Source organism: Lontra canadensis, unplaced genomic scaffold (assembly GCF_010015895.1).
Source record: "Lontra canadensis isolate GAN:19392208 unplaced genomic scaffold, GSC_riverotter_1.0 scaffold44, whole genome shotgun sequence".
Classification (NCBI taxonomy): Eukaryota; Metazoa; Chordata; class Mammalia; order Carnivora; family Mustelidae; genus Lontra; species Lontra canadensis.
The window spans coordinates 8,027,458-8,045,956 of NW_022631038.1; the positions used below are offsets into that span (position 1 = coordinate 8,027,458).

General features: G+C 39.0%; 1 protein-coding gene across 1 annotated transcript in view; it reads right to left on the minus strand.

The window, feature by feature from the left end:
• DOK6 (docking protein 6) overlaps positions 1-18,499 on the minus strand; it is a 367,977-nt gene that overhangs the window by 156,009 nt on the left and 193,469 nt on the right. The window contains exon 4 of the mRNA XM_032872255.1: positions 8,765-8,884. Coding sequence (XP_032728146.1) covers positions 8,765-8,884 — 120 coding nt within the window. The remainder of the gene's footprint in view (positions 1-8,764; positions 8,885-18,499) is intronic.

Consider the following 18,499-nt stretch of genomic DNA (forward strand, 5'->3'; position numbering starts at 1 on the left):
CTTCCCTTTTCATCTTAGGCTGAATTAATATAATCACATGAGTCAGCAGAGGAAATGGGAGTTCTCTTATCTGGTTTCTATGTATCCTCTTTCCTGTGAAGTGATATATCTTCTTTCCTGGATGTATCAACTTCTGCTCCCAGATAATGTCTGGAGTCCAAGGTGGGCACACAGATACTCGGGCATGCCTTCTAGGCCACATGTTATTTTGAGACCGTTGACGCTCTCTTTGTCTTCTTACACCTCTCTGGCACTCCTGACATCTCCCCACTATTCTTCCCCTGCTTATCATCCAACCCAATATGGAGAATCAAATTCTAGTATTTGCTTTTGAAGAAATCACCAGTTTTTATGAGGAGATTTAAATATGTCTTTCTGTGAACCCAAACTCCCATGGAAAGGGGAAAGGCAAGGTATCTACTTCTTACTCTCCAGAAAACTTACTGGCAAAGTCTCTCTTTTCTTTTTGTCTGGGGCTGGGAGATACCAGTAATTCAGGATTCAACTTTCTCCCCTCAACAGCTTTTACTTTCACATGACTCCAAATGCTTTTGAAATCTGCCTCTTTGTTCTCACTGTGTTTGTACAGGGACTTTTTCCAGGGGAAAGGAAATAGAGCGGGTCCTTTGGTGTTTCAATAGTTCTTCCAGGATGCATCTCACTTTGCAATGACATGGTTACAGTCTGACAAATGGATCATTTTGATTTGGCAATGTGGTAGGTACTTAAAGCATTTTTGACTTCCTTGAAGCACTTCTTGTAAAAAAAAGGCAGAAATATATATGGTATTGACCTTTATTCCATTATAACACACGTTGAAGACCACCATATGGGGAAAGTGATAGTTTTAACCAGGTTTGTAAATTATATGCAGTGTCAATATCCATCAGACAGTGAAATTAAAGCAATGCAACACAAAGCTAGGCAAAGAGCGTAGCCTATTCAAGACTTTGTGTTGCATTCATGAACGTTATCTGATTCTTGATGGGGTGGCTATTCCAACACCTTCACCTTTCAATTTTCCCTATAGATGATCACCTCTTTGGCTATACTGGCATTTTCAGAGGTGCTTCATGGAAGGTAAGTTCCAAAGGGTATGAATAAGTGTTATGTGTAGAAAGAGACAACATAGAAAACTGAGTTTGGAAATGTTTCATAATACAAACTTAAACAAGGTCTTTACTATAAGACTCCTCAATAACCTTACTCTATTAATGTACGTTGTGACCATTATACAGAGTTAGTATTAGTTTCCTAGAGCTGCTATAACAAAGTACCATTAAGTGGTGGCTTTAAACAACACAAATTTAATATCTCATAGTTCTAGAGGTTAAAAATTGGAAATCAAGGCCTTGGTAGGGCCATGACCTCTCAGAAAGCTCTAGAGGGAGAATTCATCTCGCTTCATCTAGCTCCTGGTGTTTTCTGGCAATCTTCAGTCTTCCTTGGCTTGTAGATGCATCACTGGAGTCACATGCCATCTTCCTGCTGTGTGTCTTCAAATCATCTTTCCTCTGTGTCCAAATTTCCCCTTTTTATAAGGATATATTATAGGTCATATTGAATTAGCATTCATTCTAATGACCTCATTTAAACCTGGTTATCTTTATAAAGACCCTATTCCCAATAAGTTCACATTCTGAAGCCCTGAGGGCTAGAACTCCAATATTATCTTATTTTGGGGAGGGGACAATTCAACCAATAACAGTGTTCTAAAGTATTAAATTCAATCTACTGATAACCTCATTCAGAGAGCATTTAGTAGTAGTAATAGTAGTAGAATATCCTGGAACTCATTTTTGGAAATACTAGAGTATGTGGATGGCATTTCAGAAGCTCAAACACAGGTATATGTAAGTTCTTTTCCCATGCAAAAGTTAGTTTTGTTCAGAGTTATTCTATGGACAAAAAAATAAACTTGGAAAACTTTTCATTACTGATTATAAAGAATGTATATAAGAGTGAATATGATTTACCCCAGGTCATTTTTGAAAAATTGGGGAAAAGATCCTTAAAATAGGTAGATGTTTATTGTTACTGCTGCCATTTTTTGGTCATTAACTGGTCATTTTCCATTTGAGTACAGTTCTGCAAGTATGAGCTTTAACTACTGATGGGTATTAAGAATTCAGACTTGCCTTATTGAAAAAGCTTGTTTGGGGGAGTAAAAAATAATTTTAAAAAAGAAGGTAGGCCGTTCTAATTTGAATTGATCATCTGTATGCACAGCATTTTCCTTTTATTTTTATTTTAGCATGCACTTATTACACCTCAGACGGTAGACTGGATTATTTTTTTTCTCAATTCTTCATTTCCTCTCCATATTAGATCATAAGTTCCAACTTATGTCATGGCCTCCCACGTAGCATGTCCTGCCGGCCTCCTGACTTTGGGTTTGGCCATAGGATTTGCTTTGGCCAATGGAATATCAGTGGACATGACACACACAGAGGCTTAATTTGTGCTGCAAGTTTGGGCTTGCTTGCTTTTCCTCCTGTTTTTTGTTTTGAGGACATGCCTTGGGGAGCCATTAGTGTAAGGAGGGTAAGAGACATAATGGAAAAGACATGGATACCTATACAGTTTGAAGCCAGTCTCATCAGTACCCAGCCTAAGTCAGGAGAATCCTGGCCAACCCATCTGTGCGTGAATGATGATAAAGTTCTGTGTTATTGAGATTTGTGTGGTAAGTAACACAGTGTTATTTTAAAACACAATGATCTTGGCTCTTCCCACAGTTTGGCGATTGTGGCCATTGCTGCTATGAAGCAGCAATGCCCTTCAACAGACAAATGGATAAAGAGGATATGGTCCATATATATAATGGAATATTATGCCTCCATCAGAAAGGATGAATACCCAACTTTTGTATCAACATGGATGGGACTGGAGGAGATTATGCTGAGTGAAATAAGTTAAGCAGAGAAAGTCAATTGTCATATGGTTTCACTTACTTGTGGAGTGTAAGGAATAACATGGAGGACAATAGGAGATGGAAAGGAAAACTGAATTGGGGGAAATCAGAGGTGGAGATGAACCATGAGAGACTGTGGACTCTGAGAAACAACCTGAGGGTTTTGGAGGGGAGAGAGATGGGGGGGTTAGGTGAGCCTGGTGGTGGATATTAAGGAGGGCACATACTGCATGGAGCCCTGGGTGTGGTGCATAAACAATGAATCTTGGAACACTAAAAAAATAAAATTAAATTAAAAAAAACCCACAATGATCTATGTACCTTGTTTACCGGTTTGTCTCCCTCACTACTTCTTGAGCTTCTTGGAAGTAATGACCATATTTTATATAATTCTACATTTCCTCAGCCTACTTCTTGCATATCATAGCCTCAAAAATGTTTGATGGGTGAATACTGAATGAGTGAATGACATACAAGACAATCTGAGTGGAATGTAAGAAGTATGGTTATTATGGAAACTCAGGTAAATAATTTAGAAAAAACACTGGAATACTGCTTTGGTTCTGGAGGAAGGTTATATACATTCTTAGGCTGGAAGTAAAAACTTGTACCAATTCTAGTCTATTCATAAGCAGGGACACTAGTTTCTAGATAAAGCCAAATCTTCAGATCTGACCTTACAGTAACCAGAGGGCAAAGTCTGAGGTCACTTTTCCATTTTGATGCAAATGGAAATCTCTTTCATCAATAGCAATCTGGACACATCCTCTGAGTCCACTTTCAACAACTGTAGGAATTTCCTACAAGTGCATTCCTTCTTGGTAATGATGCTTACTTCTGCCTCTAATGATTAACGAGTAAACTTTGTTTTCTAAAATTGCTGTTATGTAAAATGAATCCTTTATAAATGACCATTAATGAGCACCATACATTCTAAGGTTAGTGTAGTTCAGTATCTTTTTTTTTTTTTTAAGATTTTATTTATTTGACAGAGAGACAGAGATCACAAGTGGGCAGAGCAGCAGGCAGAGGTGAGGGGGGGAAGCAGGCTCCCCGCTGAGCAGAGAGCCTGATGCAGGGCTCAATCCCAGGACCCTGAGATCATGACCTGAGCCCAAGGCAGAGGCTTAACCCACCGAGCCACCCAGGCGCCCCTGTAGTTCAGTATCTTAAATATTATGGAAAGATGCGAAGATTCTAGAAGTTGTAAGAATTTAAAATTCAAATGTGGACTTAATATGCACTTTCTTGTGGCAGTGTTATCTGAGGTCCAAGAGTAAGTTTGTATGTGTCTTTGTGTGTGTTTATTTTCCCCTATATTATGTGGGATTCTGAGTAGATATGAAAGCAGCTGACAGCACTAGATAAAGATGATTATAGTGAAGAATTTAATCGATAACCATTTTTATCTCAGCAACACACATTACACCTTTAAAAATTATTTGCACAAATGTTTATTCTTAGCTGGTCTCTATAAATAAGACTGAGATCTGTGAAGAGTCAGAAAAACATTAGAGGAGAAGGAGCAATTCCAAATGTCAAAAAAAAAAAAAAAGTGCTGTGGTCAAGCGTCAGCACTGAGTCTCTCCTGGAAGATATGATACCACAAGATCACCCCAAGCCACAGCGATGTCATTTCTCACATCAATTCTGCAGGCATATGGAACTCGTCTCTTGGGAGAAATTTCAAATTAAATCCAAGCACACCATTGATAAAATAGTAAAATGATGTTTCTGATGAAGAATACATTATAAAATTTAATACTAAAATACCTTAGGAAAAAAACCTGAATCTGTAATGAGAAATCTTTCATATCTGTACATATTAGTGACTTCAAACATGTACTAGGAAGTGAAGAATTTATTTTAGGAATGTTATACCTGAAAAGTGTGGGGTAGTGATTGAAAGACATGAAAGGACAGTTTTAAAAAATAGTGTTATTTTTGAAAGAGTAATTAGCTAGCTAAAAAAATAAGTACTTTCCCTACACATAGTAAAATGAACAGGTGTACTGTTTTAGGAACAGGTGTATCTCTAAAGCAATCATGGGGCCCACGGGTGTGGGCTGAAGTTGGTCAAAGACCATTGCTAGTCTATATCATGAAAACCACTGGTACTTATTTCAAGGGGATCCTAAAATGGAATTATCGTATCTATAAGAGAAGTGTGTTGATTAACAAGTGAGAAAAACAGGGTATGCCAATAACCAGTTTGGTCAGTCTGTGTGTGTTTCTCTCCCAGGAAGTATGTATATGCATTGCGTGTGTGTGTTGGAATTTTTGAGCTAGTAATAATAGAACGTGTAGTCTTGATATTCTGTCAAGATATATCTTTTCATGTTCTCCTACAGTATGAATGACTGTTTTAAAGTTTTATCTAGCCTTCAATGGGACAAGAACAGAGGAAAGATGTTATTACCTGAACTCAAGGCACTTTAAAGAAAGTGTACGCAGATTTGAAGAGTGTGGAGCAATGGGTCTGTCTATGGCCTTGGGACTCAAGAGAGAAATTCACCAAGTGGAGGGTGATTTCTAAGGAAAGGAGACCCTTTCATTGACAAAGTTTCCTTTTAATGTTGAACGCTAGTCTCAGTGATCATATGTGTGTGGTGTGTGTGTGTGTGTGTGTGTGTGTTGAAGTAAGATTGCTGATCTCCTAACAAGGTATTAGGGGTAAAGGTAAAGGTTACCTTCTCTAATTAAATAATTGCTCATGAATTTCTAAAATGTATTTTTAAAAGAACATATATCTCTTTGTATGAAATTGGGACTATTAAGCAAAATAAAGCTAAAAAACCATTTATGGCATTGACTGTTAAGATCATTTTAGATCTTCTCTAGTATACACAGGAATTATTTTGGATTTCTTCATTTTTACTTGTGTTTAAAAATACTTGTGTCTTTTTTTTAAATCGAATTATGCATGAGAGTTAGTCTTTATTTTCCATCACCTCACTAAACCATCATGAGTTAATTTTCATTCATTAGGAAACAAATCAGGAGAGATTTAGTGACTTTTCTGAGCTACGTAAGGGGTGTATCACGCATTCAGACTGTGGCCTGGAAAGTTCACTTGGCAGCCCATATGTGCCTGTACTATATATCTCAGCAAATTATTCTGACATTATTATGAAACTAAAAATAAACTCCTAATAAACCAAAGAAGTACATTATCCATTAGTCCTGATGGAAACCATATACAGTCTCAAATCTTTTTTTTTTTTAAGATTTTACATATTTATTTGAGAGAGAGAGAGTGAGAGTGAGAGAGCGAGCAAGCATGAGTGTGGTGGGGGGGAGGGAGAAGCAAACTCCCCGCTGATTAGGAAGCCCAACAGGGGGCTCGATGGGATCATGACCTGAGCCCAAGGCAGACGCTTAACTGACTGAGCCACCCAGGTGCCCCATACAACCCCAAATCTTTAAAAGCATACAATGCACACTAAATGAGCCACACAATGATGCTCCCATCCACAGGCCTAATTTATTCCTTTTCTTCGTATTTCCTTTATGAGATGGTTTATGAATGTTTATCAGGAAGAGTTTCTTCCCTCCTTTTCTGAAACGGTGGGTGAGCACATGCTCTGAGCATCACGGCCGTAGATGTTCTGTATGTAGGCCAAGCTCGCAGGAAACAGCGCAGAGAGATGAAATACATCCAGGAGAGTGTGGGAGAGTACTGGAAGATGAAATGGAAGCTGGAAGAAGAGTTGCAGAAATGCCTCCATGACTTTCTGGAAGCTGCCGTCGGCAAAGGTGGTGTGCCCACATGTATTCGTGGCCAATTAACAGGGAAAACTTGTTTTTTGCAGGTTAGGAACAAACCAAAAAATAGTTCTTTTTAACGGGCTACAAAGACAGTGATGGCTGTTAGCACATTCTTAGTCATAACAAATAATGATCACCAAGGGCTATCCTGGTACATTTTTACCTGTGGTGTCTAATTTATAAGTCACAGGTAATTCCATAATTTCTTTTTAATAGTTAGTGGCAAGCTTCATCAGTGTCTCCCAACCTTTTCAAAAACACTGGCCATCAAAAATTAGCAACACTAAAAAGTTTCTATTAGCACACTCTTAGGTCTTCTAGTGATGATTATAATTATGTTAAAAAATGAAGAAAAAAGGAGCTCATCACATTACTCTGATTTCATGATTTAGAGGTGCTAGTCAAGAATACCCAGAATTTCAGAAATGCCTCTTAATTTAGAGAAGAGTATCGTAAGTAAACTGTGTATCACATAAGCCTTAATTTTATTACACCCTCTGACGTTTCATCCTTGCATACTTGTATTATGGTATGGACTGAATTGTGCCTCCCTGAAATTCATGAATTCATCCCTGAAGTTGAAGTTCTAACTTCTGAGGTGATCTGGAGATGGAATCTTTGGGAGTAATTAAGTTTTGATGTGAGGTGGGCCCCCCAAAGTGGGATTAGTGCCCATATAAGAAAAGACATGAAGAAGATTTTTCTCCCTCTCTTCCTCCCTCTCTCTCTCTCAGCCATGTGGGGACACAGTGAGAAGATGGTTGGTCTGCAAGTCAAAAAGAGGATCTCATTGGAAACCGACATTTAATCTTGGATTTCTAGCCTCCAGAATTGTAAGAAATTAATTCTTGTTGTTAAGGTCACCCAATCTATGGTAATTTGCTCTGGTAGCCTGAGCTAAGACATGGTATTAGCCAAATTCCCTAAAATTTTTTGAAAAGTAACACGATAAACCAGTTTGTTAATTTAGACTCTAAATCTACAACAACTCTCAAAGAAGATGTAGAAATGTTGTACATTCAAAAACTCATTATCTGTTGAGTTAACTTATCAGTCATTTATTTATCTAAATATTTTAAAATTTTATTTTATTTTTTCAGTGTTCCAAGATTCATTGTTTATGCACCACACTCAATGCTCCATGCAATACGTGCCCTCCTTAATACCCACCACCAGGCTCACCCAACCTCCCGTCCTCTCCCCTCCAAAACCCTCAGTTTGTTTCTCAGAGTCTACAGTCTCTCATGGTTCATCTCCCCCTCTAATTTCCACAGAAATCAGTTGCTTTCTTATACATTAACAATGAAAATATAGAAAGGGAAATTCGAGAATTGATTCCATTTACTATAGCACCAAGAATCATAAGATACCTGGGAATAAATCTAACCAAAGAGGTAAAGATCTGTACTCGAGAAACTACAGAACACTCATGAAAGAAACTGAACAAGACACAAAAAGATGGAAAACCATTCCATGCTCACAGACTGGAAGAATAAACATTGTTAAAATATCTATACTGTCCAAAGCAATCTATACTTTCAATGCCATCCTGATCAAAATTCCACCGGGATTTTTCAAAGGGCTGGAACAAAAAATCCTAAAGTTTGTATGGAACCAGAAGAGACCCTGAATTGTTAAGGAAATGTTGAAAAAGAAAAACAAAACCGGGGGCATCATATTGCCTGATTTCAAGCTTTACTACAAAGCTGTGATCACCAAGACAGCATGGTACTGGCACAAAAACAGACACACAGAGCAGTGGAGCAGCGTAGAGAGCCCAGATATGGACCTGCAACTCTATGGTCAAATAATCTTTGACAAACCATGAAAAAATATCCAGTGGAAATCAGTTATTTATTTAGATATATCCCAGTGTCACAGAGCAAGACATCAGGACACCTGGGTCGTACCTTGGGATTTTCTCCCGGTTGCTATCCAGCCTTGGGAAAGCCTCTTCATAGCTCAGATGGATTAGTTAATTTCTTCTAAAAATGATTGTTTTGAAACATTCCCAAGGCCCCTTCCAGTCTCAAAGTTCTACTATTAGTGCACTTTAAATAATGGAAGGCAACTCACACTCACCATTTTGTTCTCGCTGTACACCTGCCGCCAGAAGATCGGGCTCACCAAGGCTGATGTCATTGAGGCGGGTCCCCAGACACTCCATGCAGAGGTGTTTGCACCACTCCTCGGCCTCCAGCTCTGCAAATGAGCACACACCACCAAAGTCAGGCAGTGCTGTGAGGAACAACACAGGAAGATAACTTCCTGAACCATTTTCCTAGGTAGGTGGTAAGAGTTAAAAATCTACCTGAAGAAAACAAAAAAACCATAGTTTGGCTCTTAGGGACATTGCTGCTATGAACACTGGGGTGCAGGTGCCCCTTCGGATCATTACATTTATATCTTTGGGGTAAATACCTAGCAGTGGAGATAGCCTAGATGTCCATCGACAGGTGGCCCATATGTACAACGGAATACTACTCAGCCATCGGAAAGGGTGAATACTTACCATTTACATCGATGTGGATGGAACTGGAGGGTATAATGCTGAGTGAAATAAGTCAATCAGAGACAGGAAATTATCATATGGTTTCACTGGCATGTGGAATATGAGAAACAGAGCAGGGGTTCATAGGGGAAAGGAGGGGAAACTGAATGGGAAGTCATCAGAGAGGGAGAAAAACCACGAGAGGGTTGCTGGAGGGGAGGTGCATGGGGGATGGGGTAATTGGGTGATCAGCATTACGGAGAGCACATGATGTAATAAGCACTGGGTGTTATACACAACTGATAAATTACTGAACACTATATCTGAAACAAATAATGTACTATTAGTTGGCTACTTGAATTCAAATAAATTTTTTAAAAAAGAACACAAAAAAGCCTATATTCGAGAAGTGAAAAAAATCCCCACAATTATTTCCCAAGGGTTGACATTATAACATTTTTAAAAGTGATCTTAAGATGTTCCAATGCATTTTATATTATTTAAAAATAATAGTCTGAGAATATTGTTTACTATTTAGTATATCTTAGATTGATTTAATTTTTGGAGGGCGAGTACTCAGAAAAAATAATTAAATATAAAATAAAAATATGTAAATGAATACTCGAGAAATGTCAGACTAAGATAAATGAGCAAATGCTTTCCTGAATGCGACTAGATCTGTGTGCGTCGAAGCTCTGCTCCTTCATTCTGAACTGAAATGAGTCAAAGATCAGCACGAGAATGTGGTAACCTCTCTTCTGTAAACATCAAAAATGGCCCTCTTTAAAAAAAAATTGGAGTAGGATATTCAAAGTAACTTTCCCTTTTAGAAAACTCCAGTTACCTAAGATACTGGTTATCTTCCAACTTCTTTATATTCGCAAGTTTATTCTTTGCTCGAAACATTGGAACATCTTACACCTACACAAAATCTTGTAGTATCTCACACTTCCACAAACATAAGCGAATTTGATTCTTATATAAGCCCTGTGTGGGTGAGGTGGGTAAGCAGTGTCACACGTGGGTCTCCTATCACTGGTCAGCACCAAGACGGGAAATGCAGCCCAGATCCTGTAGATACTATAATACGAAGAATCTGAAAAAGGGTATGAGGTTCACAATTGGGGGCCAAGCCCCAAAACTGCTGTCCAGAATTTGGATGAGAACTTTCCATTGACACCTGCCCAGAGAAATTTCTGACTTTTCCACGTAGCATAAATCTGTACTAGGAGAGTCTAATATAGATTTCCTTCAAATCTCTTGTTACTCTCCGCGGATGACATTTCAACCTTTGCCTTGGCATTTTAAACTGCCCATAAAAAGTCATCTGTGACAGGTTTTCTTGACTCCAGGGGTTTGAATACCAACTGCTCTGCTCCATGGTTGACACCAGCAAACCTGGGTAATGTTTTCTTCCTGGGCTCAGTCACACTATCTTAGCATCAAAACTAGGTTTGATCAATGAGATGTCAAGCCAAATTTGTCATTTATTTCTAGTTTTATCAAGACCATAAAATACTGTTAGAAAAAAAAGAAAAAGAGCACTTAGTCCTCTACAGGGTACTAGTCTAATGAAAACAGTAGTTCCCATGCTCGAGGCATGAAAGTTGTTTTCTTTACGTAACGTGCAGTTCCCATATTTCATAATGCAGCCTCTCAGTGGTTCTAGACACACCATCCACCTGGGGCTGGGAGGAAGTAGGTTCTCATTGAGCCTGGCCTCCTGCTCAGGTGGAATCAGAGCCTAGGTCTGGCTGCTTTGGCCTTTCCTTGGGAATCTAGTAAAGAATCCTTTCCGATCACAAGGCCACTAATACACAGATGGGGCACTGGCTGGGGCTCACAGTTTTCCACAGAAAATCTTCTCTAGTGAGGGAATGCCAGCCCTCCTGAGAAAATTTTACAGGAGCAGTGGCAGCATTGTATTGAAAATTATTTTCATCAGATAGAGGGGTTTTGATTTATAAGATTTATAAAAGTTTGGAAAGCTTTTCCAACAACAAATCAAAATCTCATGCCAATTTCCATGCCGTGTCTCTAGACATCCTTGATGTTTCTGTGAAGGGAGATAATATGACTGCATTTTTCCTTTTTCACATTTTTTATGTCTTGAATATTTCTCAAGACCGCACAATTTTAAACCATCAGGAAAATCATATGCAATTAACATCTCCTCTGCATGACTCGACCTGAGAGTACCTCTGATACTCCATAGATAGAGCTGAGAGTACCTAGGATGCTGCTTGGGGTCAGAATAAAAATGTGAAATATGACAGACACCTTTGGGCCAGCGTTCCCTTGAAATACGAAGTCAGCGCATGCCCAGAAGTTGCAGAAACATGGCACTCAATTCTATTAATTCTTTTGTCCTAGGATTCAATAAGACAGAGAAAATAACCATCCAGTAAAGGGATTCTCCGAGGCTAGAGAGAATCTCATGCTCTCAGAGAGAACTCAATGGGGCATTTGCGTAAGAACTAGGGAGTCTCCCGTGGCCGAAATGAGGAGTGTTCCTGGGCTTAAAAATGTCTTTTATATCAAATCCTAAGAATCGCAATACTTCAGTTTTTAATAGTGCAGTAGCATGTAGGGATAGAAGTAGCAAAAGTAATAAAAGTAGAGGATATATAGTCACATGAAAGAAAACTGTAAACAATTTCAGAAAGAGAGAGAGAAACAGAGAGAGGGAGAAATCCTGGCAATTTAGTAGCAGCAGAAGTTCATTCCTCTTCTAAGAAAAACTTAACCATGAAATCGCTATAAACAAGGCACTGTTCTGTGCTAGGAGGTTATATGAAAAACACACAGTGTCTGTGGTCTGCAGCGTTCGGCTCGTGGGGTGGGCAGGTGCGTTCAGGACGCAGTGCCCTGCAGGGCTACGGGCTTGGCTCGTAGGAACCGGGAGCTGTGGCAAAGGCCGAGCAGCTTGGGAGGAACGAGATCAGGCACGAGCCGGACAAGCAGAAAGAAGGGGAGGGGATGTCAGAGTGTGCGTGTACGAGTGTGAGAGTGTGTGTGTGTCTGTGAGTGTGTGGCAGTACATGTGTGAATGCGTGTGTTTGCTAGTGAGGAGGTATTAGTGTGTGTGAGTCTGTGACAGCGTGAATACAAGTGTGTGTGTGTTTTAGTGTGTGGGGGTACTTGTGACAGTGTGTATGAACGCGTCCGTGTAGGAGTGAGGGTGTCTGCTTGTGAGAACGTGCGAGGCTATGTGTGGGTGTGGGGACGTGTTTGTGTGAGTGTGCTAGAGGAACGACGCTGGACTGAGGAGGTGGCCAGGGGCCAAGGCCGAAAGGCATCTCCTGGGATCTTATGAGCATCCAGGGCAGCCCGGACTTCATGCAGCAGACTCCGACAGTCAGCGCTGTCCCTTCTCTTCACAGTACAGGAGTGCGCCCCAGATCCACGGGTTCCGTCACCCAAACACGGCTGCAACCAGCTGATCCTCCTCTGATACAGATCAGGAGGTCACAGTAGCCGAACACACGTCACAACACCCACGTCACTCACGTCCCCGCATCTTACCACGGGGCATTTTCTCATCTCCCCTCATCACAAGACGGGCGGGTACTGCACAAGGTATCTCGAGAGACACCACATTCACGTAACTTTCATTAGAGTATAATTGTTTATTTTATTATTGTTGTTAATCTCTTACTGTGCCTAATTGGTAAATAAAACCTTCTCATGAGTATGTGTGTATAGGAAAAAAACACAGTCTAATAGGGATTGGTTCTATCCCTGGTTTCAGGCATCCACTGGTGTCTTCAACTGTACTGTCCAGGGAAAAGGGCGGAGCTGTGGTACCACTGAGTTCAATGAGATCAGCCCCAAACCTTTATCTCACAAGCACTAAGCTTTGTAAACTCCATACTTGATTGAATAGTTTTGTTCCAAATAACCTGAATTTGTTTAGGTATTATATAATAATTTGTTTTTTTTTTAAACCTGTTTTTGATAGTCACCTTTCAGATAATTATACCTATGCTTTTTATTTGTTCTTAGGAAAACTATGTATTGAAGTCCTTTAATCTTTTATGGTATGTTCATTTATTTTGTCCCATCATTACTTAACTAGTGTTTATCTCTGAATTATCTTCCATTTTTTACTTTCTCTATTTTATTTTTCCAGAACAGAGGAGATTAAATACAAATGCAATCATCTAAACCCATTGCACTTTAAGATGTTTATTTCCCACAGACTTGGTGCCTTTTGTCTTTCATTTTATCTTTCAAACTTGTACCTACATGTAGTGACTAAATAATTAAATTTCTTCAGGGGCGCCTGGATGGCTCAGTTAGTTGAGCTTCCTACTTTTGATTTCCATCTATGCTGTGATGGGGGCGGTTGGGATTCAGCCCATGCAGGGCTCCCCACTCAGTGGGGACTCCGCTTGTCCCTCATCCTCCCCCTAAGTGCACTCTCTCTCTCTCTCAAATTTAAAAAAATAATTAAATTTCTTTAAAGAGAAATATAGGCACGAAAGTGTTCTATGATGCTTTCTACGTTTTCTCTTCATGATGGAAGTGCTTTTTCTTTAAGATGTCTTTTTCATATAGCTTGCAGGTATGCTCAAATTTTTTAATTCTGGTAAGTACTTTTTCTCTAGAACTGACACCCAAATAATGTTTTCATTATGTATAAAATGAGTTAAACGAAGAAGTTTGGTAACTTCCAAAAGAAAAAATTGGAAGATGTTTGGGGATCACCAGTCAAATGGAGAAAAGAGACTGAGCTAAATGAGTGAATTATGAGACGAATGGGTTTAGTGATTTTTGGGAAAAAGATCCAGGGAAAGTTCAAAATAGCAATACAGTGAAAGGAGGAGGGCCCCTCCTTGAAGAGCATCCTTCCTTCACAGAATCCTGGGGAGAGAACAGCAGTATCCTTTTGTATGAGAAGAGGTCTTTACATTGCAGACCTTTAATTAATGCCTACTGAATAAATGATTAAAGTCAAGCTTCATTACTTTCACTAAATTTAGGCCTTAGGTTAATGATATGAAAGTTAAACGATCCAAAATAGGCTATATTTTGGAAAAAATTTTCATCACATATACAGAAAACACTGAAAAATTTTTCATCACATATAGAGAAAATAGGCTATCTGCCAAAGTCATATAGCACCAACTAAAATAAAACCTAAAAAATAACATTAAATCAAGTTCATGTTAATTTACTGCAAGATTCACAACTAGTTTTGTGTGGAAATAGTGAAGTGCTGCATGTAGTCCTCACTGGGTTTAGCTTTTCTTAATAATCTTAGGAAAATGTAAGTAAAATGATCCCCACGTCTTCACAAAAACCAGTAATCCTTAAGTATTATATCTAATTCTTATCTTCTGCGCAGATTTGCTATGATTTGGTAATAAGTGTTGTTTTTATACTTATTAAAGCCTTTTTAAATACATGCTTTGCTGGAAAGTGAGGAAAAATGTCTCCTCACCAGACCCATGCTTAAAGAATATAAACATCCCTCAAACTGCTATTGGAAATTTATAGAACTGTTAAAATATATGATGTTTTGATAATGATTTTCATCCTTGAAAACTGGTGCCTACTTGCTCCTTAAGTGGCCTTGTTGATATTTTTGAACTTTTCTTTTTCTTTTCACTTTTTTCTGCAGTAGGAAGACAAGAGACCATGTGTTTCAACAAATATGTGTCTCTGTTTTCAGGTCACAGAAAAGAGCTTGATTTGTCAGAGTCAGATTAGTAGAACTGATCGGTTTCAAGATTGAAGAACTTTTAGTTTTCTGAGTAGCAAGTGCATTTATTCCCTTTCCCTGAAGTGCCCTCAGTTGCCCCTTCCACACTCCCTCACACCCAATAAGCCTTTAAAACTTGTTCTTGAACTGGATAACCTCAAATTTAGCTCCTTCAGACCCACGTTTGGATGGGATACCATTCCTCTCTATTTGCACAGCGCTCTGGACACACATTTTGCATACCCCCTATATATCACAAGTTGTCTGTCTGCCTTCTCATCAGCATATTGAAGATATTGGGAGTGTGGGACACATTGATTCAGTTGGCTCTAGGTCTTGGCATGGCACCTCGATGTGGAAACTAATGAATAAATGTGGAATAAGTAAACAGATGGGATTTTCAGTTATTTCCCAGAAATTTAAGGCATATTCTAGAACCAAATGCAGATAATTTGGGCAGTAGTCACTTGCTGGTTGTTTTGAAGTCTCTATTCATCCTTACTTAAGGGAAGATTTTAACTTTGCTATTCACAGCTGGCTTATCTAGATAAAACACATCTTTGATTAGGCAGGGGAAGGGAGAAATAACGAATAGAGTTCTCTACAGAACATCAGTAATTCTAAAATATCTCCCATTCAAAATGTTTCTGATTTTATTAAGTTGTCTTTTTCTTTTACCTTATTAGTGGTATTTATACCAGGATGGCAGTCTGGTATAAATCCCTCTGATTCTGTATGTGATAAACCCCCGATCAAAATTTCAGAGATATGGGGATGGAATCTGAGTAAAGGTAAACTTAGAACCAAGGAAATGAGTTATTATTTTAGCGAATTCCATCTTTCATGTACACAATCATAACTTATTTTCCTTTATTTCACAGCAGTTTGATACATCAAAATTTTGAATTCAGAATAGAATACCTTTTTCTGCTATTTCTCTCCTTTTGTGATTTGGAGGCATAAGGTTAGGCTTTTAGATGTGGCTAAAGAGAAAAGTGCTCTTGCCTAGCCTTCAAAGTAACAAATGGCAAATAGCAGCAAATGGCAGAATCATCAAATGCACTGCTCTTTAGCCTGGCAGGAGTTTCTTGCAGAATGCTTTAATGTAGAGGTTAGTAAATGACACAAGAGCTTAAAAACAATTCAGAGAAAATAAGAAAGAACACAAATCAACACAAATAGTCTGAAAATGATGGTATACTCGTGTGTGTGTGTGTGTGTGTGTGTGTGTGTGTGTGTGTGTGGTGTAAAGCTGGAAACAGGATGTTACATATTACAAGAAAACAGGATTAAAAAGAATCCTAAGCCCAGTTTGAGAATAAGTGCATTTCTGTGATGGAAAGCCAGCATCAGGACAGAATACTTTCCCATCTGCAGAATTCTTAATGGATACCAACAGAATATTTGATACACACATTTTAAGCTTTTCACAAGAACAATTATGAAGCAGGGAACTTTTTGAGAAAGAGATGCTGTCAAGAGACGTCATCTTAGTGGTGTTCTCCTAAGGCCTAAAAGCAATTCCTTTCTATGTAACAATCATGAGGTGCTTGGGAGTGGTAAGAAAAACAAGAAAGAGAAGAGCTATGTGTTGACATATGAAAATGTTGCCAGTGCTATGGTTTTTTAAGACTACAGTCTAAAATCATATAGGGATCTAAAACTTTCTATCTATACAGCCAAGTTTATTACTAAGGCATTTGGCAAGAGCTCATATTGAGTATGGAACTGAGTTTGGCCAATAATCACAATAAGCCTAGAAGTGTAGGCACCCCCAGAGCTTCTAGAAAGGAACACAGCCTTGCTGACACCTTGCTTTTTGCCAAGTGGGAGTCGTGTTGCACTTCTGGTCTTCAAAAATGTGAGATAGTACATTTGTATTGTTTCAAGCTGCTGTGTGTGGTGATTTGATATGTTAGTCACTGAAGACCAAAACCAACACAAAGGCCAAACAGTCTATTCCTCTCTACTAGGCAAACCTCCAAGCAAACAAATTAATTTAATGGAATTTGATCCATAAAAACTTAGAAATATACATACAAACATACAACTAGATATATACATAAGCACAATGTGATTAGATTTGCTTGTAGCTTAAGAAATTAAGGATTTCCTAATTATTAAAATTGGGGTAATGAAGTCTCAAGACAGAGAACATAGATGCTACTAGAACTAAGCAAAAACCCCAACAGGGCAAATAGAGGAGGGTTTGAGGGAGAGTTGGAGTCACCATCAGAGAGATGAGATCCATTGTGGATCTACAGACACTAAGAGAAGACTGGGTAGATGGATACACAATCTATAAGGAAGGCATGAGAAAGGGTGTGTGAAGTTAGGAACCAGATGCCAAATAGCAGGCACATATGATTAAAGGCCCACACTGGGTTGACAGGGGCCAGAGTAATTTTTAGGGACAGTCTTCTAGTTTCATGACTCTGAGGGAGAATGAAGGCAAAAGGAAGGAAGACGTACCCGGCAGGAACTTGGTAGTAAAGGAAAAAAGAAAAAAAAAGTAGAAAATTTAGGATCTTGTAGGACAAAAAGTTGTCACAATATCAGAGAACTCACAATCCCTCCTCTACCACCAATGCAAACAAAATCCTTGAAACCCTACCTAGACCTCCTTACACTAATAGAAAAGTATTGAATTAAACCAGATCTGTTAAAAACACTCAGTCAGAAGAACCAGCAAAGGAAATAAGTCCATGGAGAACTGCTGCAGGCATTCAAGAAATGAAAATTCACACAAGTTCAAATCACTTTAGGAAAACCACCTTTCACCTCACCCCGTTCATCAAAAATGGTAACATGAAGCAGAAGAAAACCGTAAGTACACGCTCCAAAAAGAATGGAATATATTCAAGCAAGCATTTGTGGATATAAGCAATCAGCTTGAATTAGAAATTCAAAAACTAAGAATGGAAATGAATAAAAACCAGGAGAAATAAAGAGTGGAATGCATCTAGAAAAGAAGTGGAGGAAAAAGACGAAAAAACCTCAGAAGTGGAAAACAAAGTGCAAGGTCCCAAAGGCAGAACAGACTCAAATAAGAATTTATCAAGAGGTGTTGACCAAAGTAAGAAACTACAACCGTCGTAAAGAAAGAGGTAGAAAGAAGCAGAGAGAAGCAGTGGCCGTGGATAAAGAGGCAAACGAATCATGGTGGCTTGGACTAAAATCTAGGAGAGTGGGCACAGAGGGGTTGAGAACTGTGCAGATCTGGGATTTCTTCGTGAGAACCTATGATGTTTGCAAGCTTGCAACAGTCAGAATATGAGGGAAAGGGAGAAGGTAAAGATGAACACGATGTTTTTTTGCCTCCGCCATGGGGAGGATGGAGCGGTCTTCGAGTGAAATTGTGAAAGCTGTGGGAGAGGCAGATTTGGAAGAAAACAAAAGCTCAGTTTTAGAAAAAACTTTTAGATTCTTGGTAGATAACAGAAGTGGATAGATGAGTGGGAAGTTGGATGTATGACCTTGGTGTTCGGGATGAAGCTTCAGATTATATGTCTAAATGTAGGGAGAACAGCATGCGGGTGTTACTTAAAACCGCGTGGCCACATGAGACCACCAATTAGTTTGCACAGACAAAGAGAAGACTTCTAAGGACTATGGCCTG